The sequence below is a fragment of the Nelumbo lutea genome, chromosome 1 (assembly GCF_056320005.1).
Source record: "Nelumbo lutea isolate HS-2025 chromosome 1, American lotus-T2T, whole genome shotgun sequence".
NCBI classification, from domain to species: domain Eukaryota; kingdom Viridiplantae; phylum Streptophyta; class Magnoliopsida; order Proteales; family Nelumbonaceae; genus Nelumbo; species Nelumbo lutea.
The window spans coordinates 201,628,805-201,655,566 of record NC_142684.1 but is presented as its reverse complement, the minus strand read 5'-3'; the positions used below and the strand labels follow the sequence as shown (position 1 = coordinate 201,655,566).

The 26,762-nt window shown below is 35.2% G+C and overlaps 1 protein-coding gene across 1 annotated transcript in view; it reads right to left on the bottom strand.

Annotated features, from left to right (window-relative positions):
• Positions 1 to 19,181: 19,181 nt before the first annotated feature.
• The window catches only part of MEE44 (Nucleotidyltransferase family protein), a 58,677-nt gene continuing 51,096 nt past the window's right edge, over positions 19,182 to 26,762 (bottom strand). Inside the window, 2 exon segments of the mRNA XM_088962273.1 lie at positions 19,182 to 19,832; positions 24,010 to 24,167. Coding sequence (XP_088818399.1) covers positions 24,042 to 24,167 — 126 coding nt within the window. The 3' untranslated portion in view covers positions 19,182 to 19,832; positions 24,010 to 24,041.

Sequence of the window (26,762 nt, the reverse complement as noted above, 5' to 3'; positions counted from 1 at the left end):
ATCTGATATCCAAATTCGATTGGATACCTGATGAATATTGAAAATTAATATCCAAATTCGAATCCGATTAAATATTCGAATATTCGATTCGATTCGAATTTGATTAGTTAGCTATTTTAAATAATTAATAAATATATAAATAAATATTTTATTGATATAAAGTATATAAATATATAAATTATTTATATAACTTAATTATTATGTATAAATTATATAAAATATTTTATATATTTATATAAGAATTAAATAATTAGTCGAATTCGGATATTATCGAATCGAATCAGGTTATATCTGAATTCGAATCCGATTAACTATTTGGTAAGAATAGGATATCTGAATTCAACCAATTAGATATTCAAATTATACAAATTCGATTCGATTATGTCGAATATCAAATTCGAAATCAGATTTTCGAATACCGTTGACACCCCTACATGTAATCATAGCTGACTGGTTCTTCAAGTTAAACACTCACTATGGCAAACAGAAAGCATTGGCAAGCCTAGGCCATTTCAGTATTATTGTCTATCATCATATATGGAAAGCTAGAAACAAAATTATATTCGAGAATAAGCTACCGGACACTAAAAAAGTGGCACACACAATCTTACAATTTTCATATGGAGATTGCCTAAATCAACCACAACCCAGTCTAGAATCTCGGTATCCCCCACAAGTAGCATGCCCACGCTATTTTTTGACAGTTCTTTTGATCTAGTTTTTGGTAACGCAGGACGAGGGCTCTTCAAACAGTCGACCCGTTCTAACAAAAAAATTAAAAAATTAAAAAAAAATGAAAAACAGTCAAAACCATTTGAACTGTTAATCGGCCGGTTCAGCAGTTCGCTAACCAAAATCTACAGTTTTGGGGAAAAATCGGTTTTGAATAAAAATGAAACCAGTCAAGTGACCAGTTCCCGGTTTTTCCGGTCCGACCATCCAGGTCCATTTTTGAAAACCATGGGTTGATCGGTTGCATAGGAATCACCTTAAAAGATTAATCTCTTCTTTTGGATCTGTACATTTTATGCATATTTATAGACAACATAACCAAATGACCCATCTTTTTGCTTATGTTTAATGTAAGGGCCAGCTAAAGCTAAGCTACAATTCTCAGCAGACATCTCATGTATCTTTCTCGTTATAAATATAATGCTTTTCTTTTGAGTCCGGATCTCCTGCCCACACAAACTCTGCACACATTTGTTGCAGCCACACATGGAGAACATCTCATTCTCCACATAGTATTATGTAAGGGGAGATGTTCCCAATTCACGAGGGGTAATGTGTTATGGGTAGATGTGGGCAGGAGATCTGAACTCTTTTCTTTTGCAAAAAAAAGAAATGATGAATTTATCATTTCTCAACGAGAACATGTTTGTTGGTTTTAAAATAACGAACACGTGTGCACCTCTTTCACATGTTAAGAGGGGTATCAGAGTAATTCTCACCCCTTTCTCATACTTATTCTCCGGTGACAAAGAGCCAAGTAACACCATCATTCACCGCCGTTCATCAAGCTCCTTCTTCTTCTGTCCTTCTCTGTGATCAAGCCCTAACATCATCATTCACCGCCCTTCTATATTTTGTTTCTGCTTATGTAAATCAAAAATTTGTTCCTAAGCAATAGATTGCCAAACACTTCAGTTATTCCATAGGAACTAGAAACGGAATTCCTATTTTGGAAGAGGAATTTCCTCTGAAATAGAAACAAGGAGGAACATTGCCAAACAGAGCCCTGATTTCAGTCCACTTCAATGATTGTTATTAGGTTTTTGGGTTTTATTTACTAACTCCATCTATGATTCACTACCTTCCTCCCTCCCAAGTAACTTTGGTTGTTGGGGCCCAACAGTATAGGCTGTTGTCTGTTGAGACAGCTTCTAGGCTGGGCATGTTCTGGATAATTCACTTATTCACGCCTATGCTTTGGTTTTTAGTCAAAATAAATTAATATGTAATTACTAATTTATCCATTCTCATGGCATTTCCAGAAATCCTCTCAATGCACCAGCAGCTAAAGTTTTCCCCCCGTCCCTTGATCCATTCCCCCACCTGTTACTATTCCTGTTGTACTAAAGTTTTGTGTGGACTTAATAAAAACCCCCCACCTTTTAATTAGCCACCATCAATTGCCATGCTTAATGACAATTAATTCTTCATTAATTAGAACATAGAGATCGTTATAAAGTGTCTATTTTAATTATATATCTTCGATAAGAAGAATAAAAAGAAGAAAGGAGATGAAAAAGAGAAGAGGAGAGGGATGGTTTAAAACTTTAATGAATATCAAGGGTCTAGAATAAAAAGAAGAAAGGACAATGACCCTTAGTATGGGGTCATTGTTTAGATAAAAACATGGTAAGTCTCTTAAATCAAATAAAGAGCCTACCCTAAATGTCTATTATAAATAATTAAAAAAATGAAATAATTTAGATTAAATCAAATAATTACTTACTCAAAATTACTGAATTAAGTAAATAATAATAACAATCAATTATTTATAGAAATAATTAATAGTAAATAACAATCATCTAGTACTTATTTAAGTAAATAATAAAAAACGAAATAACAATCATCAGTTATCATTAATGTTGATTCAAAGCATGCCCCATAATAATTACCAAATACAGTAATTAAACCTTAAATAAGAATCAATATTTATTAATAATCATTAAAATTGGTAAGCCAAATCATTAATGTTTATTCTTAAATGGAAAATATAAATTAACAAATCTATTATATAATAATTATACTCAGTTGGAAAAAAATATTTTAAGTAAATATTTAAATAATTACAAATTTAGTAAATATTATTATTAAATAAAAATAATTTTAAATTAAATACTAAAATAAATTAATAATAATAATAGTATTAGTTAAATTAAAGTAATAAACATTTCAAATTGAATTTAGTGACCCGTATAATTTTATGAGTTTGACATACAAGGGTCAATTTATGTGAAAAAATGACAGTTTATAAATAGTAATAAAAATCATTACTGTTTATTCATATATATATATATATATATATATAATTAACTTTTCCGTACTTAATACGGAGTCATTCACTAATTTAGATGATAGGAATTGCGCGCCATATTTATCTATTAACACTCCTTATTTCTGAGAAATCAATAGCAAAGCTCCCACGATTATTATAGCCTACCAGCTCCATCCACCTGTGTATTTTGAATTACCAAACAAGAAGGAATTGAATTTTGAAAACATAAAAAAAGTTTATAGCACAGCTAAACATGGACATCATAACAGAGAGAGAGAGAGAGAGCAGGGTATATGCGCACTTCTTTATACTACAATCGACAATCAATAGACAGATAGACAGACAGACTGAGATGTGCCTAAAGTGAAAACCTGGAGAGGGTACGAAGCAGATCTTCATCAGTTCGTAACGTGCTGAGTCTCACAAGCGCCTCACACATATATCTTATCATATATTCGGAATATCTCCCGTACTTATTTGTTATTATTCATAAAAGATATTTCCAATACATAATAGATGTAGAAGTGAGGCGCCCATTTGTGAAGAGCAAATCCTGTCACATACGAGCATCCGCTTCAAAAACTATGCGGCGGAATCAGAAGAAGAACAGAGTGCAAGAAGCGAGCAGTTCAGTGTAGGCTCTACCTATGTATCTATGGAAAGGGAGGTTGAGAATGAAGGGCCAAATCAAGGTGGTGGCCAGATAACTAGTGGTAGTGCCGTGGCGCCAGCTACTAGAATGTTGAGCTTGGCCAGAACCAGCATCTGCACCACCATGGTCACTGATCAGCACCTATTTAAGAGCTTCGAATAACAAAGAAAAGCCTATGTGGTTATTCTCTGTTCCTTTTTACGGTGGAAGCTAATGGAATGGGAAGCGACTGTTAGAGAATAAAACCTATTCAGGACAACCTCACCTTAACGACCGTTACTAGCGGGGCATGATTTAGGGGAAAATCTGAATGATTCAATAATTTTATTTGCTATTAATTAATATTAAATTAATAATTAAAATTTATTGTTAATTAACTAAAAGTATTCAAAGTTATTGTTAATATCTAAAATTTTAATAATTATATTTTCATTTAATGTTGATTTACATAAAATAATTATTGTTAGTTTAATATGAATAAGTACTTTTTAATAAATTTAGTTTTATTAATAATTTATAGTAATTTTAATAATTTTTATTATTTTTGAATGAAAATTTAATTAATTTTAAATAAACAAAAACAATTACAAAAGCTAACATTTTTATTAATTTTACTAATAGTTAACAATTATATAGGAATGACAACAGGGTGGGTTCAGGGTGGGTACCCCATCCCTGTCTTTGTCCCATAGTCAAGACACTCTACCCCGTCCCTAGTGTCAAGCGGGTTTAAGGCAAGGCAACCACTCCCTAATGTCAGGCGAGTTTAGGGGTAAGGCCCCCCAGTCCTCATCAAGGATGGGGAATCCTCGAATTTCCCCACTCCTTCCCTAGTATTGGGCAGGTTCAAGTAGAGGTGTAAATCGGGTCATACTGGGCCTAGCCTTGGGCCAGGCCAGGCATCAGATCGAGCCAATCTATGAGAGGTCCATTTAAAAAAAATGAAAAAGATCTTTAAATTTGTATTTCATATGATTTTTTATGTATACAATTGTTTATATATACAATTAGACCTACTCATGGGCCAGGTAGCCCGACGGCCCAGCCCGGCCCGACTCGTTATTTTTCAGGTTTGGGAAAAATTTCAGGTTCGTGAGCTCGAGCTCGGGCTTTCTCAAATGAGCCCGACCCAATACGATTACATATATGAAAGGGTACTTATGTCACATATAATAAGTATAATATATATATATATATATATATATATATATATATATATATATATGCTTCTTAAATTATTAATAAATATCAATTTACTATTAGGAAACATAAATTAGTTTATTAATTTATTAAATTACTGCTAAATTAATATAATATTAGTTTATAAAAGTATATTGAAAATAAGACATTTTATGTACAAATCGTGCTTCAAGCTCAAGCTTCGGGCTTTATATAAGGGTTGGGCTTGGACTCAAGATCTAGGCCCGATGGTCTGACAAGGCTCAAGCTCAGGCTTGCACATTTTCTATAGATAAAGAGGCACGTGCTAATTATAAAACTATGATTTTTTATAAATTAAATTTTTTATTTAATTCTAATCTAGTATAAAAATATATATAACATTTCTATATATATTAATATAACATTTTTTGTTTAAATATTATTTAATAATATTTACCATATATGCATACAACTTCCAAGTTGAACTTATTAGGGGTTGTTTAGCTTGGGCCCTATCCATTAAAGCCATCATTTAACTCCAAAAGTTTGATACCCAATTAAACTTTGCATCTGATTATCCTTGATAATGTGTGGGCATGGTGCATATTTCAACTAGACCTAACTCAAAAGAAAATAGTTGGTTGAGCATGCAAATTTATAGATCTAACTGGGTTAGGTTAAGTTATAAATGATTTGTTGCTTTTTTTTACTAATTATTAAAATATTGTTAGTTATTAAGATATTGCAATTGTTAGCTATTAAGATATTATTATTAATTATAGTTTAAAAATAATTATTCTTAATTATATTAATATTAACAATTAAAATACATTATTTTTTTCATTATTATTCAGTATTTTTTGCAATAAAATACAATTAATTTATTTTTAATTATTTTGAATATTTTAATTAAGCTTTACGTTTTTCATAATTTTTGGATTTTTAATTAACTTTTGGTGTTTTTTCATTATTATTTAGTAAATTTTGCATATGAGCATTTTTCAATAATTTTTAGTATTTTCATCATTTATTTTTGCATATTAGTCATTACAAAATTAATTTGCATTTGCTTTCAATAAAAATAAATAAAAAATATAGCTAATTTTCTACATTTATCAATAATTTCTAGTTTTTTAGCTAATTTTTGGTATTTTTTAATAATAAAATATTATTAATTGTACTTTTAAATTATTTTTAGTAAATAACCTTATTAATATAAAATATTGTTAATTTTCAATACTTTTTAATTACTTTTAGTATTTTAATTATGCTTAGGTTTTTCAAAATTTTTCAGATTTTTAATTAATTTTTGGTATTTTAAAACTATCAGTTAATATTTTTATTAGCATTTATTAAGGTATCAACTCATAAATTATCTAAAAAAAATTAATTTTTTATTTTTATTATCATTTATTAAGTTGGATTTTTAAGTGGAATTGAAATACATTTTTTATATTTACTAAGTTTAGTTAATACTTATTTTCAGTGAAGGTTTAGTGGATTTTTAAATTAATAATTTTATTATTGTTTTCAAAACCGTTATTATTTGATTTATATCATAGTTTTCAAAACTGGCCCAAACCGAAAAATTGGGAACCGGTCAAGTGACTAGCTCCATTTTACCCCAAAATCGCTATTTCACAAAAAACTGTTCATTTGGTCAGCGAACCGCTAACCTGGGCGGTCAAACCATTTGAACCGTCCAATGGTTTTGATCATTTTTTATTTTTTTCAAAATGGGTCGTTTGTTCGGTTCGAATGGTCGAACCATTCGACTCGAGAATCGGACATCTGACCAGTTCGTTGTTTGGTTTGGTTTTAAAAACCTTGATTTATATCATTACTATTTTCTTTCTTTCTTTCTTTCTTTTAAATGTAATAATAACATGCATTAAAATAAGAGGCCTTGGAAAACCCAAAGTCTCTCTCTCTTAAATGTCTTTTTTAAATGTAATAATAACATACATTACAATAAGAGGCCTTGAAAAACCCAAATGTCTCTCTCTCTAATAGTGTGCAGCTTTATTAATCTAATCAAGATAAGCAATGATTACTGTTTTATATTTTTAAAACAAAAGAAAATAAGAAAAAAATACAAAAAATGAAAAAAAATAGATAAATATCTTTTCTCAAAAGAGAGAGAATATATATATGTATATGTATGCTTTTATATTCATTGATTCCTTGAATTAAATGATATTTTGGCCAATGAAGTCCATCATAGTCAACATAAAGAGATGACTGATTCCAAACTTGATTACCAAATGCGAGACACGGACATAGGTTTGCATTTGCGATGAAAATTCAAAACTTTATGGCTATGTTTGTTTTGAATGAAAAAGTAGGTTTCCCTTACTTTCCCTACTTTTTCCTTTAAACCAAACACAGCCTATGTTCTTAGGTTGGGCTAGGTCAAGGTTAAAATATCGTTAATGTTCATAGCTGTCAATTATGATATGTATCGGTTTTGGGACCAAGTGACATGACAATGCAAGTTTTCGGTGTCTCTGCATATCCTCTCCCTCTCATTTCATGCTTGTTGTTTCATGTTTCTTCTTTGCTAATGGTCGACGACAATTTACTTAAAGATCTTTCATCTCTCTTATTGCCACACCCAAATACTAGAATGGAAGTTGAACAGTCAAATACTCTCCCACCTGACTCTTAATAACGCAATCTTGTTTGTAAGGTTCTTTCTGACCAATTAATTAATGTGGATGGATTCTATGAAATCCTAGAATGTTCCTACTTTGGCAATTTATGAATTTACAAAACTCTTTCCTAACCAAATTCCCAAGTAGCTTTGAGTGGGATTCTATTGTTGATCGTGGATCATGGCTTTTTGAGGATGACATCATCATTCTCCAAAAGGCAGAAGCAACTACAAGACCACATATGTACTCTCTCTCAATTGAAACAAAGAGAAAAGACATAAAAATAATTGAAGAAAGAGTTCCAGAATTTGGTGAGTTTCGACTGATCCTAGGTATCTATTTATAATGATTAGTAGTAGTGATCGATTACAATTGTAGTTGTACAAGATAATGAACAAGTAACAATAAGTAGGATAAGATAGGACTCTAGAGAAAGTGATTATCCTAAACTTGTCTTGATCTAATAGAGTTTACATTGAGATCAACTTAGGATTATCCTAATCCTGATCTAATATTACTAACATGCCCCCTCAAGCTGAATAGGGCAACGTGAAGCTTGGACCAAAGTAGATCAAACCGGGATGAAGATAGAAGCTTGATGAATATATCAGCAATCTAATCAAAAGTAGGAATGTAGTGAACTTCATGCTGCTTTCTAGTAGATAGATCCCAAAGAAAAGGACAATCGACTTCTACATGTTTGGTCTGAGCATGAAAGATGGGATTAACAGCTAAGTAAGTAGCCCCCACGTTGTCGCACCATGCAATAGGAACTGGTATCGAATCCCCCAAATCAGCAAGAAGATATTGAATCCATAAGACTTCAATAATGGAGTTTGCTAGAGTACAAAATTCAGATTCCATGCTTAAGCGAGCAATAGTGGCTTGTTTTTTGGAACTCCATGAAATGAGATTAGGTTTGAGGTAAACTGAGTAGTCGCCATTTAAACACCGATCGTCAGGACAGCTTGCCCAATCGACACCAGAATAGCTAGTGAGAACCACTTCAGGGGACACCCGAAACTAGACACCATATTCAATAGTAGCTTCCAGATACCATATTATCCATTTTACTGCACTTCAATGTTCATTAGTTGGACAATGGAGAAATTGGCACACTTTATTTACAAAGGAGATGTCTGGTCTTGTTAAAGTAACATATTGAAGAGCACCAACAACACTGCGATATTCTGTAGGATCTGAAAGAGGTATGCCAGAAAACTTGGATAATTTCACTAAAGTGGCCATAGGAGTGGAAACAAGTTTGACGTCATCAAGATGAGTGCAATGAAGCAATTCAGCAATGTACTTCTGTTGAGATAAGTGCAAGCGAGAGGAATTGTATTGAGCCTCAATGCCAAGAAAATAGTGCAAGGTACCCAAATCTTTCAATGGAAAGATATTTGATAGAGAGTGCAAGAAATCATCAATCGCAATGGAGGAGTTTCCAATAAGAATAATGTCATCAACATAAATGAGAATAAACAATTTAGTGCCACCATGATCAAAAATAAATAGAGAGGAATCAGTAGCAAAATTTTGAAAACCCATATGTAGAAGAGTGTTACTAAGTCAAGAACACCAATCTCTTGGGGCCTACTTGAGACCATATAGGGCCTTGCAAAGTTTGCAGACATGATTAGGATAAGAAGGATCTTCAAATCCTTTGGGTTGATGGACATAGATGTCTTCATCCAGAAGACAATGCAAGAAGACATTATTGACATCCAGTTGGCGAACCGACCAATTGTGAGGGACAGCAAGAGCTAGTATTGTGCGAATAGTCACAAGTTTAATGACTAGACTAAACATGTCAAAATAATCAAGACCCAAAATCTGATTAAAGCTTTGTGCTACAAGACGGGCTTTGTAGTAGTTGAGAGTACCATCTAAATTTTTCTTTATTTTAAATACCCACTTAGTGCCGATAACATTCATATCAGAAGTGTAAGGGACAAGTTCCCATGTCCCATTACTAATTAGAGCATTACTCCTTTTGCATAGCATCATGCCAATGAGGGGATCTCAAGGCCTTAGTGTGAGAGCAAGGTTCTGCCTCTCGAGAAGTGAGAAAAGAAATAATGGAGTTGGGGACAGGGTACCTCGATACCTAATTAGAACGTACCGATAAAGTGCCATCCATGGATCATGTAATCATAGAGTGGGTATGAACCAAAGCCGGAACAATTGATACAGTATCAATAATTTCCTTAATATTGTGATATCGAACTGGCGAAGTGGAAAAAGTTGCAAATTGCTGAGCTGGAGGAGAATCAAAAGTGGCAGTATGTTCAGGACTTGGCAGATCAGTGGTTGTTGATGGGGGAGAAATATGTATAGAAGGAGAATTCCAAGGCAGTGCTGAAATAAAAGTTCCAGTGGAGGGAACCTCCAGAGCCGAGGACGATGGTGAGAAACCCGGAAATAGAGACCCATCAAAGATAACATGCCTTGCAATAAACAATCTTCCAGAAGTCGGATGAAAACAACGATACCCTTTATGAGTATGATTGTACCCAAGAAAGATACACTGAAATGACTGAAACATGATTTTGTGATTGTTATACAGTCGGAGAAAATTATAACAAGCACATCTGAAACATATGAGCATAGAATAATCTGGTGGCCGTTGAAAAAGTACCTCATAAGGAGATCGATCATTAAGAGATATAGTAGGAAGTCTATTAATCAAGTAAACTTCAGTTTCAGCTACATCTACCCAAAAGGGGAGTGGGAGCTTTGAGGAGGCCAATAAAAAGAGGGTTGATTAAATGATGTGTCAGTGCTTCTGTTCAACCGTTCTGTTATGTTCACGAGTGTAAGGACAGGTGAGACGATGAGTGATACCCTGCGAGTCCAAGTATTTGGATAAATTTCAGTATTCTTCTCCCTAGTTGGATTGAAATGATCGAATCTTGGCATTAAATAGTACTTCAACACGTCGCTTAAATTTCAAAAAAAATATATCAAATACATATAACTTTCAACTCATAGGATAAATCCAAGAAAATTTTGAATAATCATCAAAAAATAAAACATAATAACAATGTCCATTATTTGACTTAAGCAGGGCTAGTCCCCATACATCTGGAAAAAATAATTCTAAAGGACTCCTAGACTGAGAAGAAGAAGACTTTAATGGCAACCTATGATTTTTACCCATTTGGCATGACTCACACACTAAACTAAGCGACTTATCCAAACTATAAGGAAGACCAAACTGAGAAATAACATGTTGTATGACTGAAGAATTGTGTGTCCCAATCGCAAATGCCATCCTTAAATTGAGGTTCTATTTCCAATCAAAGCCTATGGAGATGATGTGGAAACAATAGCAGTTGTCGTAATGGTAGCAGATGATGAAAAGCAATATAAACCATCTCTATTGGCCCCTCGTAGAAGAACTGTCCCGTATAATCCTTCACAAAACAACAATCACGATGGAATTCCAAATACACATCATTATCTCTGGTGAAACTACTAAAAAATATTAGACTTTTACAAATATCAAGAATATGATAGATATCATTTATACTAAAAGCAAACTAATTGAACTAAAGATACAAATTGCTAGTATGAAAAATGTGCAAACCTTGCCCATTACCAACTTTAGCTTGATAAGAACCCATGTATCTGACCAATTCTGTAAGTTGTCAATTTCTAGAGTCATGTGATGAGTGGCACCCGAATCCGAATACCAAGTTGGGTCAAACATCGATTTCCCATTATGGGGACCAAATTGGTACTAAGGAGTCTGCAAACCTCTATAAAATGTTAAAGGATCATTAGCTGAATTATCATTCTGAAAACCAAAGGCATACTTGGCTTTGCGACATTGCAATGTGCCATGGCCATTTTTATTGCAGATTTGACAAATAATACTAGGATTTTTATTACCATGACCTCTAGAAAAATGAAATGCAATCTACTGTTGTTGATTATTTTGATAAAACTATTGATGATTAAATGGGAAGGGTTCTCGACCCCTACCCCTACCGCAACCACTATTAAATTAGAAAATTGTTGAAACTATTGATTAGATTTTACTTGTTATAAAGAATTCTTATTTTTTGTGCCAAAAAAATTAGCATTAATAGATCCATCATTCAGGGAGCAAGATTGTTCCTCAAGCCAATTTTCATGGTTGAGTAATGATCTCATAATGTCTTGAATACCAAGATTATCAGCATCAGTATGATTGGTAAGAGCAGTAACAACTTATGCATATCCACTACCAAGACTAACAAGAATGAAAAGAACGAGATCAAATTTGGTTACCAGTTCAGAGACAGTCTATAATTGATTTCACCCGCTGAATGTAAGCAAAGATGAATAGGGATCCCTTTTTTAAACTCTGAAGTTGTCTTCTCAACTATAGAATCCTTGACCTAGAGTAGGTCAAATGGCTTTTTGCAAGTGTATCCCAAACTTTTATTGAAGTGGAGAGTCCAACTACTTGCGCCATGACGCCTTCAGTAAGTGGCAAAAGCAACCAACTCAACACAAGTTTATCCATATCATACCATCATTTGAACTCTGGATTTAGAATGGTTCCGGTATCATTTGGATTTTCGATCTCTGGGAGTGGAGGTTTCTTCTTACCTTATACCATCTCCATCAAGTGATGATATCTGAGAATGGGTAGAAATTGTGCTCGCCAAAGTAGATAATTATCACTCCCTAATTTGATTGGGAGGTAATGCAGAACATTATAAATTGAGGGAATTGAGGAGCTCCCATTCGGCGTAACACCATTGCTACCCATATTGGAGGCAATATTGCTTGCTTCTGGATCAGTGTCCATCGGCTCTAATACCAAGTTGAAACAAAGAGAAAAGACAAAAAAATAATTGAAGAAAGAGTTCTAGGATTCAATGAGTTTTGATTGATCCTAGGTATTTATTTATAATGATTAATAGTAATGATCGATTACATCTGTAGTCGTAGAAGATGATGAACAAGTAACAATAAGTAGGATAAGATAGGACTCTAGAGAGAGTGATTATCCTAAACTTATCCTAATCTGATAGAGTTTACATTGAGATCAACTTAAGATTATCCTAATCCTGATCTAATACTGTTAACACTCTCTCGTGCCGACTTTTGGGTGCATCTTCTTGGTATCCTGTTATCTTACCTGAATGCTAATGCTGCTTGTCACATTGGGTGTAAACTAGAAAAGCCTTGTTGTCCATTCGAAGGTGAATTTCAAAATGGAATCAGTTTGCACGTCTGCGGATCCATATGGATATTACTCAACCTCTCCTGCAGGAGGTTCCATATACTTTGTTAACAGGCAAAAGTATTAGAGTCCGAGTGCAATATGAAAGACTTCCTCGGTATTTCTCATTCCGTGCTAGGGTTGGTCATGTTTTACAAGGATGTCAACCCCATCATCGACTTCATTCCGCCATTGATGCTTATACTTCAGAAGTTACTCGTTCTCGACTAGAGGAATTGAACATTGAACGTATTTACCTCTCAATACGGACACCATCCACTCAATGAATGTTTCCATCTCGTCAAGTAAATTCTATGGATGAACATACATCTACACCACCACCAGACCTGATTGCTCTGACAATTACCTAGTTATAGGAACAGTTCTCTAGCCCAAAAATGGTTGCAGTAGTGGTTATCAATCAAACGATCATGTCTCATGCTCCAGTTGTGGAAGGCAGAACTACATCCGATACACATGGATGTGATTCTACTAAATCAGGCAAGTGTAATGAAGCATTTAATATAGTTACATCAGTTACTACAAAACTTGGTGATTTTTCTAATTCTAACATATATGTTCCCGTTTCTAATTCTCTTTTTACATGAACATGGAATTTGAGCGATTGAGCCGCCGATTTTGGATGTTACCCAACACATGCAACCCCCAAGAACTTTGACTCCACTTACTCCTACTTTGCTTCCTATGGAGGTGTAGCCAATTGATAATGTTCTTGGCCAAACTCTATTGGATGATGGGCTTACTACCGCTTTTTACGGTGGTATTCCCACCAAATCAGGCATGTGTTCCATCCCCTCTCCTGTTGTCTCTTTCTCTACTATCACTTCTGATGTTGATAATGTCATTGTTTAAAACGCAAAGCACCACCTTTGGAGGACAATGTTGCTACTGCTAACTTTCGTTCCAATCCAATTCTTGTTGATAGTGGTGTTATCTCATCTTAAACTCGGGCAACAAGCTCGTTTTAAGGCTAAGCTAAATGCATCTTCCTCAAATGGCTCTCCATGTTCTTCATTGGTTGAGGTGGCAAGCCATCAATTGCCACCACACTCGCCATGGTATGTTTCTCTTGGAACTGTCAAGGTGGGAGGAGGTAGATCGACAGTTCGACATTTCAACTATCTCCTCAAGATTAAACCTACCATTTTCTTCATTACTGAAACTCGGTGTGATTTGATGAAATCTCAAAGAAATTTATCCAAGTCATTGTATTATGATTTTTTTGTCATTCCCTCCTATGGTCGGTCTGGGGGCTTATGGTTTGGCTGGATGAAGTCACTTAAGTTGTGTATTCTTCATTCTAATGAACATTTAATTCATGCTTCCATCAACAATCACCATCCCTCAGTGGTATGGGACTTTGTTGGAGTTTATAGTCATCCAAATCGATCACAAAAAAAGGAGGTTTGGGATGAGATTGTTTTTGTTGGCTTTAGTATTTTCAAACCATGGTTTTAATGGGAGACTTGAATGCCATTTCCAATGCTGATGAAAAAAAAATGGCAGTTGTGCTTTGGACACAGATCATGTTCAAATGTTTAATCAAATGGTTGAAGCTTGCGGTTTATTTGATTTGGATTAATTACGTAACATCTGAATCGAACTTTTTGTACTGTTGGACTAATATTTAGCCTCACTCCCATCTCAAGCACCTTACAATTGGTCGCAGCGACCATAGACCAATTGTTCTTTTTACACAGCCTATAAGGCATCCACGTCGATGTCATATTATGTTTGCATCTGTTTGGACAAAGTTGGTTGGTTTCAAAATATAAGTTCAACAGTTTTGGATTTGCAATCTTGATTCCTTAAACAACGGGTTATGACTTGTAAAAATTCTCTTTCTTCTTGAGGCTGCACTAAGGTAGGGAACTTTAGTGCCCAAATTAAAGAATCTGAAGAACAATTAATTAATGTTAATGGCAATATTCTAGAGGAATCCTATCTGCCTGTGGAGAAGGATAGATTGTTAAGTCTTGAGGAGATGTTTTGAAAACAAAGAGCTCATAATGACTGGTTGCGATAAGGAGATAAACATACTAAATTTTTTCATGTTACTGTCTCAAATCGTCATTGACATAATGGTGTTCGTTGGTTACGAGACAACAATGGTACATGGTCCTCTAATCCCACAATTATTGCTTCTATAGTTAGAATCCATTTTGTTGATTTATTCTCATACTCTTTTCCAACTGTTGATACTTTTGAAGACAACATTGTTCCCCATCAAATTACAGAGGCTATGAATGATATGCTCTATCATTGTCCGTCTGCTCAAGAAGTTAAAGACGCCTTATTCTCCATTGGGCCTCTTAAAGCACTTGGTCCTAATGGCATTCATGCTCTTTTCTATCAACATTGTTGGGAAGAGGTGGGCCATGATTTAGTCACTTTTGTGCAAAATGTGTTCTATAATCCGTATCTCATTTCAAGAGTTATGTTCCATATAAAATTTTTATGAAAATCCTTGCAACACGACTCAAGCATCATTGAACCACTCATCACCCCCTATTAGAATGCATTCTCCCCTAGGCGTCATATCCAAGATAATTAGATCATTTCGTTTGAGATAATTCATTCAATGACGCGGATGCAAGGTAAGTAGGGCCACTTTATCTTAAAATAAGACTGTCCAAAGCATATGACAAGGTGGAATGTGAATTCTTACTTCATACCCTACATTTATGGGGTTTCTCTACTCAGTTTTGTTCCTTATTACGGATTTGTCTTACCACTACTTCTTATGTGATATTACTCAATGGAAAAGTGGGATCCTAGTTCCATCCGCAAAGGGGGCTACAACAAGGTTTCCCTCTCTCCCCATATTTATTCATTTTATATATGGATGTGTTTTTCATATTGCTTCAACATAATATGGACTGTAGAAATGGACATTTGCTCAATCATTTACTTTTTTTAGATGATATTTTGTTGTTTTGCAAGAATACTACACTAGTGTTAGACAGTTTTGTATGCCCTTAGTTTCAATCAAAATGATATACTTTATGAGTTTATTGTAAATGAATAAAAGTGCATATTTAATTCATGTTCCCTTGGTATGTTTCTGTTTAATACCCTTAAATATTACACTTAATGAGACTCGTGTTAGTTTAGAATGTTCACAGCCAGTGGGTCGGTCTAGGGATACCTATCCTGACAAGACTGACACTGTGGTGCCACCAAATCGGTTGGGGTGGCTTGTCTCAGCTACCGGGGTGAGACTCTAGGCACATACAGTGTAGGATTATTTGAATGTTTGAATTGAACCAGATTTTCAGTATTGTCATGGACCTTGGAGATTGATGGGCAAAACTGAAAAATTACACCCGACCCCTAGACTCGATTATGATACTGCACTAGGTGTCGGATTGGGCTGTCTTTAATGTACCATTCAGTGAAATCCTTAGCGGGGGTCAAAACCTACGTATGTTGGGACAGTCTGAGAATTCATCTGAGTGGGTGATCATAGTGACAGGATCAGCCCCTTTGTCGGACAAAGGTAATGATCGGGGATGCACTCTCATTGATGGAAACCAAGACTGCCGGCAGCCGATTTCAATCGTTAAAATTTGTTTTGCAAAATATATTTTATATAAGATATAAAAGTATATAAATTATGGTTTCAAAATGATTTGCAAAAGGTTTTAATTTCCGTGATCCATATATGAGAAAGCGTAACACTGTTCCTTGCAGTTGAGGGAGAGGTCATCTCTTGTCGGGCAGTGTATGATCATTATGGGTTGAGAGGTTAAGTGTAAGGCCATTGAGGATAATACATGATGGGCTAATCTTGCATCTGCCCACAGTTCCTAGGTGTTACAAGGTGGTTTGGCCCAGGGACCACTTCGGGTAAGTGTTGGACCCATAGAGCCCATCTGATGGGTTTCAGGGGGTGCACTGTTCATAACAGTGTATTCGGCCAGGCCTTGTAATAAAGGTTGGGCTCAACCCATGTGACTGATGTGTAGATCAATGTTTAGGTCCCACGCCATACAAGGAAACCCAACTGGGCAGTAGTTTTGGAAGGATTAATGAATACATAACCCTAAATGGGCCTTAAGCTCATTTCGAACTGGGCTAATTTGATTAGTCTTTAAGGGGTGAATTCTGAGATAAGATCAACTGATAGGATTGGGCCCACACCTTATCCACTCAGAGAGTCCAAGATCTAAATGAGATTTAGATCTGAAAACTTCGCAATTAGATTAGGAGATGGTTGATCTAATCTGCAGATAAGATAAGGATTATCCCTTATTCTAAAGGGACTTCTAATCCATATATGATTTGGGTTAGCAATTCCTAATGGGATTAAGAGCTAATCCCTTTAAGTCTATAAAAGGAAGAGGGGGCGACAGCCTTTAAACATCTCATCACAACAGACAAACCAGCAACAGTCGCATATAGCAATTTGATCTTCATTGCTTGAGAGAAAACAAGATTGGATCTTGATTCCAATCTTTTGGAGAAAATATTGGTGGGAGTTGTATTCACAAGCCGTCCAGGTGATTCTTGAAAAGGATCAGGTTTTTTTGAAAAAACATTGTTGATTCTTCTCCACCCTGCACTATGTCATTTTTAGTGGGAGCAGATTTTGGATCCTACCTTGGGCGTGAACACCTTAATTGAGATATACTATTTCTCTGTATCAGGTATTATCTCTCCCTACTTCTTTTGGTTCAGATCTGGTTCAGTTTATGGTTCAAGAATGATCCTTGAAAATATAATTTTCTAAATAGGGAATTTGATTCCTAGTTGAAAGGAAAGAAAAAATTTTGAAATTCACCCCCTTATTCCGCAATCTTTGGGCGTCTATATGATGGATTTCCTATCCCTTCAACTAGAGTCATCAAAATTCAAGAAAATCTTATAGTATTTTGGTGCTTTCTCGAGTCAAGAAGTAAATTGTTCCAAATCCTCTATATTTTTCAGCAAAAATGTTCATCAACGAAAGCAGAGGGATCCAGCCAGTCATATGGGAGTACCACTTATGCATTCAAAAGAAAAATATCTTGGCATCCCATTTTTACAGAATAGTTGCAATGCGAATAAATGGCAATTTGTGATTGATAAATGTTGAGATCGCCTATCCTCTTGAAAGGCAAACTACTTATCTCAGGATGGCCGGGAAATTTTAATCAAATCCACTCTTACATCTATCCCAACTTATTTTATGTCCACACATCAACTACCTAAAAGTGTTCTCTCTTCCTTTGATGCTATATCTCGTGATTTCTAGTGGGGTTACAAACCTAGCATACCTCATGTCTATCTTCGATGATGGAATAAGTTCACTACAAAAAAAGAGGGTGGTTTGGGATTTCAGAATGTTAGCATCAAGAATAGATCCCTGCTTATGAAATTATCATGAGATTTTTAACAGAACAATCTTATTTATGGGCATAGATATTATATTCTAAATATTTGAAGAAATAATAAGAAATTAGATACGAGATCTAAATCCAACACACCCTACCCTTGAATGCGGGGAAAGGGGGGAGGGGGAGGATCAAGTAGGGTTTTGCATTTTCATGTGCGGGTAGGATTTAGATTCTCAAAATCCAACTCACTATTGGTTTTAGGGTGGATACGTGTTGAGAGGTTAGGGAGAGGGAGATAGGATCTAACATTTATAGAACCCACCCCGTTGCCATCACCGTCTATCTGATGTCATGGTGTGTGGTGAATAACAAGGCTGGGGAGTAGAAGTTGCAAGCAACACTAGATTATGCTTGCAAAGAGGGAGGAGCTGACTACCATCCAATCCAACCGGATGCTTCGTGTTACAACCATCTTCATATAGGCAGATTTTGGTGTGGTTGTGACAGAGTTTGGGCAGTTGGGTTGTGTCATCTTCTTGAGAAAGAAGATGAACAATGTTTTATTTCGAAAGGTAATTTTGATATTTTCAAGTCTAAATTCGTACATAATGTCACATGACACATAATTGACGGCTAGTTAAAGGTGTGTACTACGCACATTTTGAAAGTTTAGGTACTAGATTGGCACATTTTGAAGTTTGAGACTAGACCCAAAGTACAAAGTACTAATATTCAATTTTCCCTAATAATTATGCATGAGAATATGAATACCTATAGATGGCCAAGGCCTCAACCCTGATACAACCTAAAGTTAGGGAAAATACTTGGCTCCAACCACGTTGGTGGACATGCATCATACCATAGCCATTTCATACAATAATTTTAGAGTTTAGGATTAAATTAAGAGTTCATGGTTTAGTGTTTAAGATTTAGGGTAAAGATTTGGAGGCTGATTTTGGGGTTTAAGGGTTTAGTGTTTAAATTTTAGGCTTAGGGTTTATATCTAAAAATCAGAAGGTGATATAGGAGCCGATTATTGCCCCAAAGTCAGGTTTATATTTTTAAACCCTAACTCAAACTTCAACTCGGCCCAACCCAACTGACCTTTTGGGTAAGCGGTTTTTTATTTCTGATTTGAAACTTGCGATTCTATCCACCTCTTTGTCCATATCCTGAATCCTGATGACATTAAAATTCAGCGAATTTAGATGACCCTAACCATCCAACCATTTCCAATTTGGTTGGGACGGCCCAATATTACATAATCTAACACATCCAGTCAAAACAGTGAACGATAACATATTCTTCTTGGATGAATTAATGCTTAAAATTGATGTACTGCAGACCACATTACCTGAATAACTTAAGCATCAAAAGCCTTGATGTGCTTGTAAAACTGGCTTTTAATCTACCAATGCAATACAGCTTGTTCCTGCAGTCCACTGTAGATTGGTGGTCTATTCCTCATTTCATTGTCAAAGCGATGGTTTGCAGCATCAAGTATGTCAACCATCCAATTTCTGGTTCTTGTCTTGCACAGCTTCTGTCACGCTGCAGAAAATTGTAAGGGGTTTCATGAGACCTCCACTTGTGCATAAAACAGGACCCCATATAGTTGGGATAAGGCATGGATGATGATGATACTGATGCCTCCACTTGTGCATCTTGGTTAAACGGGGGAGTTCCACTCATGGAATGGCTTCCATTCCCTGCACCCACTCCACGCCCACAAGTTCACAACTGATTGATTGGTCCTGTTTCCCGTACCTTCTCAGTAACAAGAACAGTAAGAACCCTGCAGCTAAACATGCACAGCAAGGAAGCAACACTAAGCACTCAGGATAAATGCATGAAACTGCTAGAAGAGCTTGAGTAGAATACCTTAAACACAGGCAATGCAATATACAGAAAAATGTAGAAAAGAAAAATGCTGACCATGCATGATTCACCATAAACTTTTGTAGCTTCTGTACATAGTCAAACCTAGAGACCGAAGGAAATAAGAAATATTTTGGGACACAAGATTGTAGGAAGAGGCAAGATAGACGAGTCATATGGTTGGTAATAGTTCATGGGCACAGTTCTAATTTCTAACAAAAATATAGAAGTACTGATTGCAGGATGAAATTACATTGATTGTGATGCACTTTACAAGGATTATTCACCATAAACTTCTGTAGCTTCTGTACATAGTCAAACCTAGAGATCGAAGGAAACAAAAAATATTTTGAGGCAAGATAGACGAGTCATGTGACTGGTAATAGTTCATGGGCACAGTTCAAATCTCTAACATAAAGTAACAAACAAGTACTGATTGCGGGATGAAATTACATTGAATGTGATGCACTTTACAAGGACGGTCTTGACAAGGACATGGCACCTGCTGAATAAAGAAGGCAAGGTGCAAGATGTGATTGCAACACATAAAAGCATAGTGCCACCTAACAGCTTGGTTCCAGTAACTGCAGGACATCCAAATAGCAAGTGTCAAATGAAATAGTTGCCAGGGTCATAATGCAAATTGAGTGAGTCAAGCTGCATTGTAAAACAGCGAAGGGTAGAAAGAAACAATGCTCCAAGATATTAAGTTGCAAATGATCGCACAAAACACACAACTCCAATAGAAAAAAGAATATATATACTTACATAGTCATGCTCTTGCCATCAATATATAGCTATTACCACGGGAAAGAACTTGCTGAAGAAATCTTCAATCCATGTGCTACCTTGAATATTTTTTTATAAATAGTATATTGTATTGTATAAGTATAATTAATGAATCCAAAACCATGTTTAGCATATATACAAACACACCCCCTTTATACATTAGAAGATGAGTTGAAGATGATATCCCCCCTCATTTGCATCAGAACTGATCATAAAGGTATTTCAAAGTCCTTGAGGATTAAAACCCAGCTTACTAGAGTTCTTTCAATCTTTCCAATCATACCATCCACCAGAGAGTTCCCTCTATCAAACGTGGAATCCAAGCCCTCTCTACAATAATCTCTCCATAGTGATATTAGCATGGGGAGGCCCTTATTCCTTAAGGATTACCCAATTTCATTTGAAGAGATGCAAGCAGTCAACACATATTTCATGAATACATTTGCAGTGTGTAAGCAGTCAACACATATTTCATGAACGGTTTCCTCCATTCATCATAATGCAGTTGTAGTCAAAGGCCCCACCTGTATTAAATGGTTGTTACCAAGGACTTTGTCTTGAGGTTGGGGTATGGGCTAACCATATCCATTTGAATAGGAACACAACTTGAGATAGACCTGCAGACTCATAGAAGGATTGTATTAAGAAAATACTGTTTCTATCCTCCATCCCATCATGTGTAAGCTTTTCAAATCTGTGCCTCAACTTGATTTATTGTGTAAACTTATCTTTCAGAAAAGCGGCCAGTGAATCCATGTACCAATCATTTACATTCCAAATCAAATGACCTTCCACAATTTCATAGCACTGCTTTACTAGGCCTGTGCCAGGTTAAAAAGATGTGGAAATTCAAAATTAAGGGATCCTTCACCAACTCAACAATCACTGCAGAAATAACTTGCTCGCATTTACTCAGTTTATAATGCAATATTATTGAGAAATTCATCCCTTGTATGCATTATGCCTCCCCAAACACCTACCCCATAAGTGTTGATAGTGCGGGGGCAGGAGGAAATCACAATCAAGAGAAGATCAGACTTATCCATAGGCATTTTTTCTGCACTATAATGTCATAGACATTATTCACCAAACGAAATGATCCAGGCCTACCCCTCCTCTGTCAGATATAATTGAGACAAGATGGTATTTCTCCTTGTCATTTGAACCATCCAAAAAAAAATCTTCCATTTTTTAAGCATCTGCTACAAATACCATAAGAGAAGAGAGGTAGATTGAGAGATTGAAAATGGTACTTTTAATTTGCATCAGCTTACCAACTTTGGATAGATAAGTTTTCTTCCAGTCCACCAGTTTGTGTTGAAACATTTTCAGTAAGCAGGTCCCAAATCTCCTTAGATTTGTAATTTACTGCTAATGGGGGTCCCAGGAACATAGAAGCTTTCCACATCAACAGCCAAGAATAGTAGCTATTCTTCAATCTTCACCACATCCCCTACAGGTATGAGCCCAATCATTTGGAGGTTATTCCACTAAATATGTCACCAGCAATTATTAGAATGTCAAACTTAATTGTATCCATGGACAACATAGTTTTGTTTCAAAATGTATCCATGCACAAGAATAACTTTGTTAAGTATCTTGTCAAATTTATCAGGGACGAGAAGACAGGATGATATGGTTTCAAGAACCTTCTTTTTGGGTGGGGAAGGAAACTGTAAAAGGTGAAAGCATGGTTCATAATGTCCATATATTTCCTAATATTTCCACACTATTTCTATTTCCATGGGTACTGACGAAATATTACTAGAACTGACATTCTCTGTTGAAAACTATAGCACCATGTGGAGTAGAAGAGATGGTATAACATAAATTGGTGACAATATTGTAAATATGTGGGGTAGTATTATTGTCTACCCAAAAGACATGATTAACACTTTAACCAACAGAAATTCTTTCCAAACATGAAGTTAAATCTTAGTTCTTCCTTATGTAATAGACTATTTCTTGAACTCAATATATCATGTAGTTTGTAGGACAACCTCACAGCATCTTATTTTGTCCATCAACCTTAGTTTCTTAGCTTTGTTTGACAGTTCAGAATAAGATAATAATTTAAAAGGGTATATACCTATACTTCTTTTATCATTTCATAAAATATCAAATTATATTTTCAGATATTTCACAATGCTTCCACTATGTCTATAATTGTTACAGTATTTCTAAACATTTTTGGCATATTTCCTATACTTGAATGACTGATATTTCCTCCAACACCAACCTTTTAATAGAATTGGGAACACAAGGGAAGTACAAAAGTTTTTGAATAGGGATTTGAGAAGTACCATTGAGAGAAAGAAGTTCTACAAGTACAAAAGGAGATAAGGAGGAACATTTAAGAGGTCCCAAATAAGACTTCTATCACGGAACTGCAAGATTGAGAATCAAGATGAGGGAGAATAAGATAAATATTTTCATGATTCAAGATTTAAGCAACGGACATTGATTATAGGGATGAGTTGTTGAGTTTGAATGGTATTGATATTTCGGCGATTGAACCAGCGGGTGGACATATAGATCCATAACATTTATTTCTTATGGCTCTTTTCAGGATTATACAGTACAAATGGTGTGATAAAAGTGATCTTTAGGTAGAATTACAAAAAGCATATAAAACAAGGGAAAATTCCCACTTTAGGAAGAAAGATAAGACTTTGTCAGAAGGTCCTTTGGGGTATTGGAATCTTGTAGTTGGTTATATTTATACTCAAAGTGTTACCCCAACAACCTTCACCTTCTGCAACTCTCTTCATCTTTTTTTCAATCAATAATCTCTCTTATATTTTTTTAATAAAATTTCCTCGTATTCATAAAACAAAATGTCTACTTTGTTAACAGAAGATATAGAACAAAACAGGCAGAAAATGGGGGAAGAAAACCAAGGGATTTGCATAATGACCACATCCCATAAGGCTTTGTTTTGATAGGAGTCAAGGTAGAAATGGAATTGATCCCCCCCCCCCAAATTCTGCAAGTTTCCAATTCCAGATTTCATTCTATGGTCCACTTTCATAGTGGGATGTCATCTCAAAATTTCCAAGGGTCTGGTTGATCAAAATACAGCCTTCATAAAATACCATAATTAAATTATACCTTCAAATGCACAGACGAAACTTCATGCTGATTTTGAGATGAAAGTTACTGGAAACTGCTGTGGAATTTTGACCCAAAATATGCAATAACTTAATCAGATTCTATATCTTTAAAAATTTTCAGTGTCAGAAAAATAAAGGTCAAACTCTGAGCATCGAAATAGTTGTCAGAAAATACAAAATAGAGTTAAAAGTACATACCATATTTGAACTCCTTGGAAAACAGAATGTTCCTATGAAAGACCAAGACTTGGAATAATTTTGGGAAGTAATTTATATGACTGCCTAGTCCTTGAATCAGAATCACTAGGAAGGCACGTAAGCTCATTCTCCAGAGTAGAATAAGCATCTGCAAAAGCCTGCACCATTCACTATTTTAGAATATGACAAGAAATAAATAAAATAAAACAAAATGCAAGATCAATCTAAAAGATTTTCTTCTCTTTTTGATATATTAATTGGCAAAAAGCCTTTTATTTCATGTAGGCTAAAAGGCTGTCTATTGTCCACAGAGACAGGAGAATCGAATTGCATATGACATGATCCAGAAAAATGTGCATGCATCGCACATACAATACAATTAGGCTCTCATTCCACTTCCTGTCTTCTGACACTAGGAAATTCAGTGGGGCCAATAGAGATTATTTTCTAAGCAAGTGGTCAGGCACCAGTAATTTATTTACCATTTGCTGGTAGTAAATAGCATTCACTAAAAAGAATTAAGGGAGGCAGATACCCAAGCTACAAAGCTAAAATGATAAAGCATTTTCTAAACACTGGGGCCCAAAATGTCCAAAAAAGTAGGGAAGGCTAGAACCCCTGGGCAACAAATGCAGCCATATTACAGGACCTCCAAATAGATGAAACTTTTCATTATCCAACCAAATACAGATGAATCTTTCGCCTCATTATGGTGGGAGTAGCACATTTGCTGATGATAAGGAGTTAGGACGGAGCTCAAAGGGATTATGGTTGATTCCATTTGAGAAGATGGCCTTCTTTCGCTGGCTATGCCAGTATGCCCCTAGAAGGTTGCAGGTGTACGCAGCAGGGAAGAATTAAACTTAACTTTGATGGCTGATATCTTGGTAATCCAGGTGCATCAGGTGTGGGTAGTATGCGTATTGACCACCTTGGTAACATTGTCTTTAGTTTCACAGCAACAGTAATTGTCTTTAGTAGCCTATAATTCAGGTTGGAATAAATTGATAGTGAAGAGAAAATGCCAAGTGGTGATTGGATTAAAAAGATCCCAAGGACCTTTGGATGATATGTCAGTTCCTACTTCCTACAAAGAGAGCCAAAAGCACTGTCCTCCAACCTGAATTGCCTGTTCAGGTGGATACCTAGATCAGCTAACAAATTCACCAATGCTTTAGCAAGGGTAGGGTAAGAAGGGAAAACCTGTTACAGGGGGCACCTAGCCCAGGGTGAACTTGTAATATCAGCCTTGGCTGTTGTATTAGTTCCTTTACTTCAACATTTTTGAAGTGTGAGGCATCCATTATGCTTTAATGAGATTATGGTTGTTGTTGATAAAAAAATAAAAAATAAAAACTTTAATGTCCATCAATACAAGGAATAAGTAAGGTTCAAAGTATCGGAAATGCAAGGTGTACCGGAAAGACAATTTCAAGAGACGTATCGGGATACACTTTGGATACGTATGGATACAGACAAAAAATTAAGATACGCATAAATATAGTAGAAAATTAAAATATATTATGAATAATATTTACAAATTTTATATGATTGTAAATAAGTCATTTAAATGTAAAAAAAAAAACCATAATTTAATGGTTTATATAAAGTGTGACATATTAGGGCACAACTAGCAACCATTGACAAATGATGGAATAACTAAAATGTAAAAAAACAAAAAAAAAAACTAAAATGTGAATGTCAATTTTCAAAAAACAATATAATTAATATTAATATTTATTAGTGTATAAATTTTAATAATTAATTCCAGTATTTATTAATAAACACTTGTCACACATTAAGAAAAGTGAAAATTTACTTCAAATTAAAAATACTAAGATCATAGCAAACAAATATATGTGGCTCATTGGAAAACTTGTGGTTGTTAAAATAAAGTGACCAAGGTTCAAATCTTGCTATAGTAAACTTTGAAGTTTTTACACTAACAAAACAAAATTAATGAGAGGGGGTCATTAATTAAAGGAATTAATGAGAGAATTTGAATTAGACGTGAAAATTCAAATTTAAATTTAAGAAGAAGAAGAAGAAGAAGAAGAAGAAGAAGAAAGAGGAAAAGTCAATCCCTCTCAGCCGACCCACCTTATATTTATAATCTTTGTAGTAGACTACAAAAGACAAATCTATCCCTCATAAAGCATGAGACACAACATAAACTCAAACATAATAGACAACTCAACCTTAATTAAATAGGCAAATGACCAAACTACCCTTGTACTGTCGATTTTAACACTCCCCCTCAAGATGGAGAGTATATATCATATAGTCCCAACTTGTTACATATGTAATCCACTCTTCCCCGACTCAACCCTTTTGTAAACAAATCTACCCACTGGTTTCCTGAACTCACATGAGTTATATTTATCAATCCATTGATCACCTTTTCTCTTACAAAGTGGCAGTCAACTTCAATATGCTTTATTCTCTCATGAAAAACTGGATTAGAAGAAATGTGGACTGCAGCTTGGATATCATAGTACAACCTCATGGGTCTGTCAACCAAGAACCCCATCTCCTACAAAAGATTTTTTAACCACACTAGTTCACATGTAGTACGAGCCATGGCCCTATATTCAGCTTCAGCACTGCCTCTTGCTACCACAGTTTGTTTCTTGCTCTTCCAAGTCAGTAGATTGCCACCCAAGAAGGTACAATACCCTGTAGTGGATCTCCTATTAGAAACATATCCGACCCAACCAACACCTACGCACCCCTCTATCTCAAGAGTTCCTCCA